Source organism: Sprattus sprattus (genome assembly GCF_963457725.1).
Source record: "Sprattus sprattus genome assembly, chromosome: 1".
NCBI classification, from domain to species: Eukaryota; Metazoa; Chordata; class Actinopteri; order Clupeiformes; family Clupeidae; genus Sprattus; species Sprattus sprattus.
In genome coordinates this window covers 67,810,717-67,823,009 of record NC_137920.1, presented here as the reverse complement: position 1 = coordinate 67,823,009, position 12,293 = coordinate 67,810,717, and the positions used below count along the sequence as shown (strand labels likewise).

The 12,293-nt window shown below is 40.6% G+C and overlaps 1 protein-coding gene across 1 annotated transcript in view; it reads right to left on the bottom strand.

Annotated features, from left to right (window-relative positions):
• Positions 1–12,293, bottom strand: part of doc2b (double C2-like domains, beta) — a 136,458-nt gene that overhangs the window by 87,292 nt on the left and 36,873 nt on the right. Inside the window, exon 7 of the mRNA XM_080836578.1 lies at positions 12,009–12,164. Within this exon, the coding sequence (XP_080692704.1) occupies positions 12,009–12,164 (156 nt within the window). The remainder of the gene's footprint in view (positions 1–12,008; positions 12,165–12,293) is intronic.

Below are 12,293 nucleotides of genomic sequence, written 5' to 3'. Positions count from 1 at the left end.
TCTTTACCATGATCCTTGCATAGTATTTTTATAATACTGTGGGAAAAGCATGTAAGGTATCACATGACTTATCTAAATGATTAAAATATGTTGTCTGCTCTGTTCTGCTTTGCTTGTCAAGTTGACGTTGTGACTTTAACAAGGCTTCAGGTCTCATCTAATTTTCTGTTTATTTTAATCTATTTGATTACTCTACCAAATTGCCCTTTCAGAACACGCTCCCAGAAATGTTTTCTGAAGGACCATATTGAAGCTTTTAATTTGAATTACTGAAAAACATGTCAAAAGGTCCTTGCAGCATGTAGCATCATCTATTACAAGACTACCTGTTTTCCATTCAATTCTTAAACAACATATTAATGAAAACCATACCTCCAGGAAGGGTAGGTGAATCATTCAACAAAATGAATAATGATTCATGTGCCATAATGTCATTTTCATTAAATTATCCTAGCCACACATGGAGCTAGAGGTAGGCCTCGATTTTGTTCTTCAAGCAACCCAAACCATGAAATTGCAGTGTTACCGGACTAAAAGACTAAACACTGTTGCAGGAACTGTCAAAGCAATGATGTAGATAGAGGGGAAAGGAATGTGGTCATTTTCAGCGCAACAAACAACAAGCTTAGAATGAGCGTTCTTCCTTTAACCTCTATGTTCCAAGCTAACATGAATGAAGAAAACGTATATGATCGCTCAGGCTGAGAGTAGTGCATGTACACAGGCTGACTCAGACACAGGCACTGTGGAGCTGCTACCGCAGATCTCTGGGGTGCATGTATCATATTCATCAGTGTCGGTAAATCATCTCCTGCTCCCTGTGCAAGACAGCTGCCCCATTCTCCCTGCAAGCATCTCTTTTGTAAATCAGACTTATACACCACAATGGCATTGTACATCAAAATAACAGGCAATGTTTGAAAGACGTTGTCTTAACTGTGGAGGTTCTAAATCAGTTACATTTGAATTCGACATAAAGATTTGAATCCCCAACAGTATTTCAATTCTCAAAGAGATGAACATCTGCAAAATAATAAGACAAAAATCACAAAACATGCACCAAAATAAGACCTCAACTTTCCTTTTTTTCCCCTTTTCTTTTGAAAAGACCTCCACTTTCAGCCTTTAGTCCGGAGCATAGGAAACTCTCAAAGATGGATAGGACTTCCTCAGAGTGATATGTGATTCTAAGATTTATAGCCTACACAGAGATCAGTATGGGAGCTGAATCATGAAAGATATGGACCTTAAAAGATTAATAGCCTTGGCCTCACAACATATGGGATTTTGAGACCCACAGACATTTTGATAGTACTACAGCTGAAAACTAATGAGATACTGTATTAAGGTGTCCATTTCTCTACTCACAAACCTTCCCAAAGCTCCAAGACTGGCCATTGTGGATTTATATATTATTCTTGGAATGGAGAAAGTTATATTTTTTGTGTCATTTAATGGTAACAACGGAGGAGAGGTTTCCAAATCTTCACAGTGCTTATTGGTAGTATAGTGCTAATACCAAACTATATATTCCTTTAATCCCAATGATGATGATATAAATGAATAAATATAGAATAAATAATCATAGCGGCCAGGGGTTTTTCGGCCCACTGATTACCCTTGGGCCAAACAGGGCTAAAGCTTAATTTATCGTCTGACTTTTACGCAGACACGCAAGAGCCCCTTGCGTCGTTGCAAACCCCCTTGGAGCACCTCTTCCGTGCGTCTCCCAAATTTTGTTACTATCCGACAAGGCGACGCAAGCCGCAAGGGCTGTGATGATGGGTCCAACCCATCTGTGTTTACCTTGTTGGCAGTAGCATGCTAACATAAGATAGCTGGCTCAGACACCTCGCAAATACCCTCAGACGAATTTTTCAGGTACAATAACAGGGCTTTTTACATTGCACAGTGTCTATAGGCCTATGCTGTTAGCTGGCTTATGTTAAAGCTCCGTCTTAAGGCTATTGTGGTATGGATTGCTAAATAAACTTAAATTCCAGTACATGACAATTTCAAGCAATAGAAGTCTGATGGGTCTGTTAACGTAATGTATGCTTTTGGCCCATCACTTTTTTTGTTCCCAAGGCAAGTCACTGCTATCCCAGCCATGTAACTGTATGAACCTTGTGTAATGAGGTCTAACATTTTCCATTTCTATTTTTTCTTGATCAATGAATTGTTGTGGACAATCAATTGCAACTTATGGTTAGACATTAACACAAAGGTGAACAAATGTTTCTGAAGGACCATATTGAAGCTTTTAATTTGAATTACTGAAAAACATGTCAAAAGGTCCTTGCAGCATGTAGCATCATCTATTACAAGACTACCTGTTTTCCATTCAATTCTTAAACAACATATAAATGAAAACCATACATCAAAATAACAGGCACTGTTTGAAAGACGTTGTCTTAACTGTGGAGGTTCTAAATCAGTTACATTTGAATTCGACATAAAGATTTGAATCCACCAACAGTATTTCAATTCTCAAAGAGATAAACATCTGCAAAATAATTAGACAAAAATCACAAGAACATGCACCAAAATAAGACCTCAACTTTCCTTTTTTTTTTCTTTTGAAAAGACCTCCACTTTCAGCCTTTAGTCCGGAGCATAGGAAACTCTCAAAGATGGATAGGACTTCCTCAGAGTGATATGTGATTCTAAGATTTATAGCCTACACAGAGATCAGTATGGGAGCTGAATCATGAAAGATATGGACCTTAAAAGATTAATAGCCTTGGCCTCACAACATATGGGATTTTGAGACCCACAGACATTTTGATAGTACTACAGTTGAAAACTAATGAGATATTTAGGTGTCCATTTATATATTATATAGCAAGTCACTGCTGTCCCAGCCATGTAATTGTATGAACCTTGTGTAATGAGGTCTAACATTTTCTCTTTCTATTTTTTCTTGATCAATGAATTGTTGTTGACAATCAATTGCAACTTATGGTTAGACATTCACAAAAAAGTGAACAAATGTTTTTTGTTCCTGCAGCTTAAGACCCCAGGTCATTAGCCCCAGTGGGCTCAAAGAGAGCTATAGCTCATACTGGCCTGAGAGTGGAAACATGGCTATTGTGTGCAAAATGCTTTTAACAGAAATGATATTATAATCAAAATGATTAGACAGAACAGCGCCTAAGAACACAATAAGAACTAAATTGTGACGGTAATTGGTGCTTTTTGTGGTACAGCACTGTCGGTAAATGCAGCTAGTGGACAAAGATTGTGCTGTTTTAAAGCTCAGAGGGGGAGAAACAGCTTATCATCATCCACCATCTCTCACTGAAAATGTGCCCAGCCTCTCCATTTTTACTGTAATCATGCAAAACCTTATATATGGTTACTGAACAGTGTAAATTTACAATTTCAAGCCATCTCAAACCTTTTCAACATTTAGTATTATAACATCCAATTATAACTTTCTTTTAAGGAATTTTGGGAAACTTGGGAAAGTGTAAGAATGGTGTAACTAAGAATACCAAAGGCCCTGTTAGAGGAAAAGTGTTTAGTTTTCTATTGGTTTCATTACTAATGAACAATAATTGTGATGCCTTTTGATGGGTTACACAAATGGAGGCTAACTGGCAGGAATGTCGTACAGTGAAGAAACGCCTAAATCCATTCACATAAGGAAACTCTGAAGTTTAATTCAATGTTCTGCCTGCTTGCCAAACAGCTTCCATCAGATGTGTGTTTACACTCATTAGATTTCCTGTTCTGTTAAGTGCCGGGAGGCATGTCAATATCATAGTCGAGTGGATAAAGATCAGAGTGAAAAACTTGAAAGTACGCCTTACAAATACCAAGTTGAGACCAGCACACATCATGGCCTTAATCAGGATACCTACAGGCAGGGGCGGACTGGGACAAAAAATCGGCCCGGGCATTTTGAACCAGACCGGCCCACTAAATTCGATAACACACCTTTTCAGTCTTTTTGGTCTCTCGAATGTCTACACCAACCAGGCTTTTAGCTAGCAGGGCATCTGCCCTATAGTCTTCTAAAAATTAAGAAGAAATGGGACGCCCTACTTTTGGGCAGGACGGCCTAAAGACGCCCTATTTTTCTCCCGTTTTACCTGTTAACTTCTCTGAATGTGACAAAATTCACAGTTTCAGTCGCTTCAGTGCTTAGCAAAGTCTAGAATCATACATATGCCCTGCCAATTAGAAAATAGCATTGCTGTATTCCCGCTACAACAACGTTACATCATGATTCCAACGAAACATTGATTCACGGGCTCGCAGATGCTACAGAATACAGGTGTCTCACCGCACGTCACTGAACCTACTACTTTATGAGTTCAACAAGAGTTTGTGTGTTAAGGTGGTGGTCTTAATTAATCTAAATTCAATACAATACAATATACATCATACACTTTAAAGTTGTGTAGAAAGTTGTTACATTTTGTTAAAGTTGTTACTTGAATTTTGTACCTTGTTACCTAGTTTCAGTTACACTCACTGTTATTATTAGGGTGACCATATCCATAACACCAAATAACACCAAAAAGGAGGACACTATGCGGAATTTCGGAATACGGAATTCCGGAATCACGGAATTTCGTGGTGCTGTGAATAATTACATAGGACTCTGGCGTGCTCCCCTCTACAATACAACTTTGTGTAGTAGAAACAGGTTTATTTGTGTTTAACCTCCAGCGGGTTGATCAAGTGCATTAAGTGTTTGCAGTGGAATAATCATACATTAAAAGAAGTATTTGTAAGTGTTTGTGTGGTTTCTATAGAATAAAGAAATACAGAATATAACAGAATATAACATAAATATACATAACTGTACTAATTTACGTAAATATATAAATATCTGAACAAAATACACAATAACCTATCAGTTATGAATAATGTATAATATATAATTCACTATTATGCACATCAGTGTATCAGCAACACTGTAATTGCAATGCTGTCACATTACTATACCACAAGGTGGCACTCTAAGACCACAAATGGCCTGGCAGTCTGAACTCTAAGCTACCAGCAATATCAAAACAAATGGATCTCCGTATTAGCGTCGTATACAGGCTAGAACAAGTCTGCGATAAATTACTAGTTATAGCAGCTAGTGCTTGTAAACATTAATATAAAGAAAGTAAAGCTAGCAGATACATGAATTACACTTACATTGTCGGTAACGCACACGGCAACACAACGTTAATTGTATGCTAGCATGATACAGTGAAAGCATGTCCACTCGTATTAGCAGCTGGCACGAGAAAGAGGAGGAAAGTTTGTGCGCGTTTACCTTGACTACTTATGTCAATGTCACAGCAACAGAAAATGCAGAAGCCATGCAAGGAGTCTCGACTGCTTTTTGATATAAAGTCGTGTTCTTTTGCCCACCCTGGATTGAAAGACGTCTGGCGTTTAGGCACGTTTCTTCTATGTGTGTTAAAGGCACCCAGTGCAACTTTATGTAAACATTCAATGAAAAATAAACATTCAATTTCTAGTCTTTTTTACACGTAGTAAGTTTCAATAACTCCATACCATTACATATCGACATTCAAGGAGCAAAGATGAGACGTCGTTGTGTGGTGAGAACTGATAGAAAATCGTAAACAACAACAATCGCCGGTGGGGAGAAGCCATTTTTCCATTGACTGGAAGCCTGCTTTATTTATTGTAGGTTAAAAAAAATAAAGAAAATGGCGACGATTGTTGTTGTTATCGATTTTCTATCAGTTCTCACCACACAACGACGTCTCATCTTTGCTGCTTGAATGTCGGTATGTAATGGTATGGAGTTATTGAAACTTACTACGTGTAAAAAAGACTAGAAATTGAATGTTTATTTTTAAGCCTCAAAAGTTGCACTGGGTGCCTTTAACTGTCCTTATGTCAATAACAGTTTCTGTCAATGTAGCCAGCAGCATATGTATGAAGTAGCCAGCACATGGAGCCTTTTTACATTTTTAACCAATGATATAGGGTTAGAATTGAATTTAAGCCAATCAGATATTAATCAGACACAGCTTTAAGCCAATCATGTGTTAGACTGCGATCCAGGCAAATATTCTAGAGCGCAGCTCTTTAGGCCCAGTGCAACTCCAAAAAGGAGGACAAATATGCGTCCGGTTTGATGCTGCGCCGGACGCCGGACAGGGCATTGGAAATCCGGAATGGCCGGCATAAATCCGGACGTCTGGTCACCCTAGTTATTATGTATTAAATTACTAAACATATAAATAAATCAGTGTAATTGCTCCAGACTTGTCTTGTATTTACAATGCAAACAAACTTGGCCATAGAACATAGGTCCTAAGTCAAACATATTTTAGAGACGTTTTAATTCATGATCAGTAAGCTTACCGTAGGTCGATGTATCGTATCTCCCTGGCTGTCATCCACGGGAGCTGATTATGGCCCTGCCGTGGCAAACATTTCTGATATTTTGGCACATTTGGCAGCGTTGGCTTGAAAAGCAAGCCTCTTCTTATCTCGCGGTTTCTCTGCACCCCCTTTTCGCTTTCTCTCCATTTTGGACTGGAGGATTCTAACGAAACGTGCGTTTCTGTGCACCGACCAAGCTAAAGGTAGAAGGTGTTTGGTGATATGATTGGACGAGCCCCTAGTCACTAAAGAAGACAGCCAATGGGCCGCAGACTAGCGTGCACCTGTCAAGCCATGGGCCAGGCTGAGTTTGTTTACCGTCCTAATGCATTATGTAGGCAGGTCCAAATCGAAAGGGGTTGGTATTGGGTCAGCCCAGGGGATGTGATTGGGCCAGCCCAGTGTCAATAGGGCCGCTGATGAACTACTTTCGTGGGCCAGCCGGTTAGACCATTATATGGGGGAAAAAAAAAAAATTTGAGTTTGTTTACCGTCCTAATGCATTATGTAGGCAGGTCCAAATCGAAAGGGGTTGGTGTTGGGTCAGCCCAGGGGATGTGATTGGGCCAGCCCAGTGTCAATAGGGCCGCTGATGAACTACTTTCGTGGGCCAGCCGGTTAGACCATTATATGGGGAAAAAAAATAAAAAATTTGAGATTGTTTACCGTCCTAATGCATTATGTAGGCAGGTCCAAATCGAAAGGGGTTGGTGTTGGGTCAGCCCAGGGGATGTGATTGGGCCAGCCCAGTGTCAATAGGGCCGCTGATGAACTACTTTCGTGGGCCAGCCGGTTAGACCATTATATGGAAAAAAAAAAAAAAAAAAAAAAAAAAAATTTTTTTTTTTTAAATCGGGACTGTCGGCCCATATTGCACGTCGGCCCACCGGGCAAACGCCCGGTATGCCCGACGGCCAGTCCGTCCCTGCCTACAGGAGGGATACAAAAAAAAAAAGGACAGGCCTCCCTGAGAGATGCTGTGATTTCAGTTTGCATACCAATACCTTTGATTGACAACACCACAAAAAGAGCTATTTTTCCCTGAAGAGATAATAAGCTGCACGTCAAAGGCTCTCGTCCATCTGCAGATCAGTGGAGAGAGAACACATGAAAAGCTGCAGGTCAAAGGTTAAGCACTCCATTTCCTCATTAGCATTTCATCCGCCCCGTTCATTAAGGAGGCCCATTTGCACATGGCCACCCATCCATTCTGCCTCCACACGCTCCTGACTCTGGCTGCGTGCTGCCTCATGATTACATGACCCTGGTATGTATGACGCAGGGATGCATACATGCGTGCGTGCCTTTACAGCAGACATAATCTCATGGAATAATGGACCACAGCAGAGAAATTATTGAGATTATCGCATTTACATAATATTGGTTACGTCTCTCATTCCCGACTGCCATGAAAATAATACACATCCTGTGGTAAAGCTCCCCACGAATCCAACCAAGAGGCTCTCTGGTGGAGCACACTGGATATGTTCACGGCTCATTTCAGTTTTTATTTCATTCAATAATTTTAATAAAATCCCCCCGCCGCACTAAAAGCAGTGACATCTCGGCTACTGTTTATTTCATAACTGCTCACAAATATATCATTAGATTGAGTAACAAATGATCTGCTGGCGAGGAAGATAGTCCCCAGGATGCCTGCTGGCACAACTAATCCTGTATGCAAGCCTTGTCTGGAGCTAATCAGAGGAGACTGGAGTGTTATTAATTATGGCTGCAGATGACGCCCCCCCATTCCAGGCTCCAGCAAGCCCCTCCCCAACCCTGCCTTCCACAGCCATTATTAGAAAATGGCAGTGGTTAGTCATCAAACATTTACAGTTGCTGTTGTCTCTCTCTCTCTCTCTCTCTCTCTCTCTCTCTCTGATAGCACATTAGTATTCTAGAAGGGTTGTTAGCTTTTTTGCATTTGCTAGGATATGACTGACACCTCCGAGTCATTAGTCTATCACGACAAGATAATATCTGCACCCTGAAAACACTTATACTGTGAGCGATATGATTAGAAACACAGGGCTTGGACTAACCTCAGTGTTTCTTTATGAGGAAAATACCAACCTGTTCAAAGAACAGAGAATTGTGGTTCCAATGTAAAGGCTTAATGTGTTGACATGCGATGTGCTGTGGACGTACAGAAAAAGGCTTACATGTCCCTCTGTTGTGCTGTTCTGAACCCAAGCCTTTAATTTGATTGTGTTGATGTCGGTAATTTCCTGAGTGGCTGTGTGGCAATTAGCGGTAATTAATGGCATCATTTCAGAGTAAAAAGGAGTCTTGTAAAGGAAGCTCCAGTTCATTTCCTGGTACAAGCACACTCAGAAACCACAGGCCCACAATTGTACAATATTATAAATAGTCTATAATTTGTATAGACAACTTTTACAGTCTAATGGCTTTCCTGTACGAACATGACTCCTGACCTCAACACCTGCGGTCAAAGCACTTACTTGCTCCAACATTGTCCTGCTTAATCGCCCTTCTAGTCCACACAGATAGGCCTAGACACGCCCTTGGCCACTGGATCTGAGACCACCTGCAGCAGGAAGCATGCAGCAGTGGGTTGTACTGGCGTAGTAAAATTAAGCAATAAGCCCCAAGAGGCCGTGCTTTGCGCTGATTTTAGAACAGGTAAGGGAGTTGTTAGGCACGACGCGAAGCGGAGTGCCGTTAAACCCCCTTACCTGTTCTAAAATCAGCGCAAAGCACGGACTCGCGGGGCTTATTGCTTTTCTAAACCTGTTACTACACATATTTGATATGGTTTCATAAATAAAGACAATTCAATTTAAGAAACAATAGTTTAATGATAAACCGTCATTCTTCCGCCACTAAAAATTATAGTTCCTAAATAAATCGTTGCCACGCAACCCTTGAAGCAACGCAACAGCCAGATGGAACACTGGTATGAAATGCGCTATATGAATGCCTTGCCAATTGCTGCGCAGTAATATGGAATGTAATCAGGTCCAATTGTAAGGTAATGCTGGATTTTACAACGGCTTTTAGCCAATCACAATCAAGGATTTGAACAATCAGGTTTAGAACCACAGCTTCTGAACATTTTTCTCCACAAAAGATGAATGAAATTCAACACATTTTTCCACAGCCGCTTACCAACTAACCTATTGATAAGCATCTAACCTTTGTCTTTTGAATGCCTCAAGAAATAAGGTATGCCTTCCCTTTCAGACACAAAGGGATTAAATATATCTTGTAGTCCATTAAGCAAAATGCTGACTGTGACTTATGAAGACGACAAAGTACATATTTGTCAGAGCAGAGAAAAAAAGTATAGAATAAATCGTTTTTATATTCAGCTTTTGAGAAATACAAGCCTTTTGGGAAAGTTAAACACAGGTTGATTCCTTCAGATGGAAGCCTTTGGGCATACATTTCTTCTGCTTCAGCAAGCATCTGACGAAAAAAACATCACTTGTGTGGACATTATTAATTAAATGTGACTATTGAATTAGATTTGACACTTTGAAAGAGACTACAGGGACTGTTACTGTCACATGCACAGACAGGGTAAATAAAAACAGACTTTTAATATGCCTTTCAGAAGACGTTGTTAACACAAGGCTTATCCATTCATGGATGACTGATTCAGGGTTTAAAATGTTCTCTACATGTAGGCAGTATTTGGTGAGCCAAACAGACAGGACAATCACTGGCCAGTGACCACTGTGCAGTTGTTGGTCCTCCCAGCTGCAGTCATCACTCAGAATTAAACCATTCATTTTCCCAAGTATGTGCTGTTCCATGGCTAGCACAAGTGGCAAATAGTGACCCTTATACTTTAAGCATTGCACAGAAAAACTCCCGACTTTTACAATGAGCCATGAGAATGAATGAACGTCTAGCACTGAGTAGTGGCCATACATGTCATTAATCATCCTTACAACAACTTCCAACATCATACATTTAACGTCAGCATCGGAATAATAAAACTAGTGGTTTGCAATTGAGCCAAGGACGATGAGCCATGATTATATAGGCATTCCTTCAGAGTGAAAGGCATTTTAAATGTCAAGGTAGCTTGAATAACTACACTGACAGGGTGTTGAACAGCTTTCTACAGTAGATGCAAGACCAGAGGGGTCCTGTGGCGATAATGTTCCTCTGGCTACCACAGAAATCAATAGGAAAGTGCCTCCATTGGTTTAATGTAAAGAGAGAAAAAGAGAAACAACTGCAGATAAATGTCAAGGTCTGTCCAGGGTCAGGTCGAGTCTTTCAAACGGACAGCAGAGACACCAGAGGACCAATATTTTGACCAAGCCATTTAATACATAAACAACACAGATCATCTGTCTTCAAATGGTACGTGAAGAGTGTACAAACACGGTGTAATACAATCTCCATGTAACATGGATCATTTGTGAAATATGACTGTAAGAGTATAATAAAGTGTTTTGCAAAGAAAACTACAGGGAGATCATTTCTGCCGGTTTTAGTTTTAGTGTATGCCTAATAAAAAAATAAACAGGTCCATTAAATTATATCCAGCATTGTTGATCAAATGCCTCACAGGCATGGCAATTATATCTACCTGGCACAGCCATATTGACTCATGCTCAGATGTCACAGATAAATGACAAAACATTCGAATGAATGTTTAACAGTCAGCCTAATCCCTTAGTGGTCGCAAAAAAAGAAAACGTTAAGTAGAAAACAAATAAATATCAAGGTGAACTCCTGTCAGCGTCAAGCCCATTACGTGGAGATTAACGGCAAACCACAGAAGCACACTCTAGATAAACGACAAAACCAGAACCTGTCCCTCACGCCTTTGGGGAATTTCTCTCGCCACGTTCACGCAGTGTATCCTTGAGCCCTTTCCACTTTCGAGTGTTCTGTCAAAACGCCCCATGGCACCTTTCCAGGGTGATCAATTTGAGTTTGTACTTTTCCCAGGCTACCTTTTGGCTTTCGTGGCCAAACGACTGTGTGCCTGGAATGCTAATGTAGTCATTATGTGAAAAAGAAATAAGCTACCGTAATCGCTGTGTGCTTCCTTGTAGTGACATAATTGCTCTTTGAATAAAAAATTGCTTATGGGAAGAGGGTGCATAAAAGATAAGGTTAGATAGTGTGCCGGTAGAAGTGGATTACTCCAGAGAGAGAGAGAGAAAGAAAACTGGCAATAGCGGGAGAACAGTAAGACATTCCAAAGGGTCTATCAACTTAATAAAGTACTCACTACCAAACTTAAGTCAAGGGGCATAATAGGTCTCACTTCAGAACAGCTCCGTCGCAAGAACTCCTGTGAAGATTTGTTATCTTCCTGAGAACTCTAGAGAAACAGTTGACCCCTTCCCATAAGCCATTGTTGTGCAAATGAAGGCTCATTAACATTACAGAGGCCACGAAGTAGCCTAGATGACAGGTAAGATCATTAAAGTTGCATAGACACAACACGCAAAAAATAACACTTTCTACAAAGACACAATGCAGTGTACTTCAGTGCAGTGCACAAACAGCATGTTGCATCCAGTAGCCATATTTGACAGAAAGAGCAAGAATTCACATTCAATTCTGACATCAAAACATCAGTAAATATATTGAAATAAAAGTTTTATAAGGTGCCACTGTTTCTAACTGACTTAGACCTGACTTACTGTGGGAGAGGCGGCTGTGGTCGGTGTCCTCGTCCTCGGCGGCCGGCGGGAGGCTGCTGTGCTCGCTAGCCAGGCTGGAGTGGCTCTGGGACAGGACGGCAAGGCTGAGGCTGACGGAAGGCTGGACCGGAACCAGGCTGGAGCCGCCGCTGGACTCTGTGTTGGAGTTACAGGAAAGTCATGGGTTACATAACAGGAGGAGGGAACTGTAACTCTGCTGTTTACTACAGTAAAAATGGAAGCTGTAAAGGCCAGTTAGGGCCACAATGCTAAATGTTCAAATGC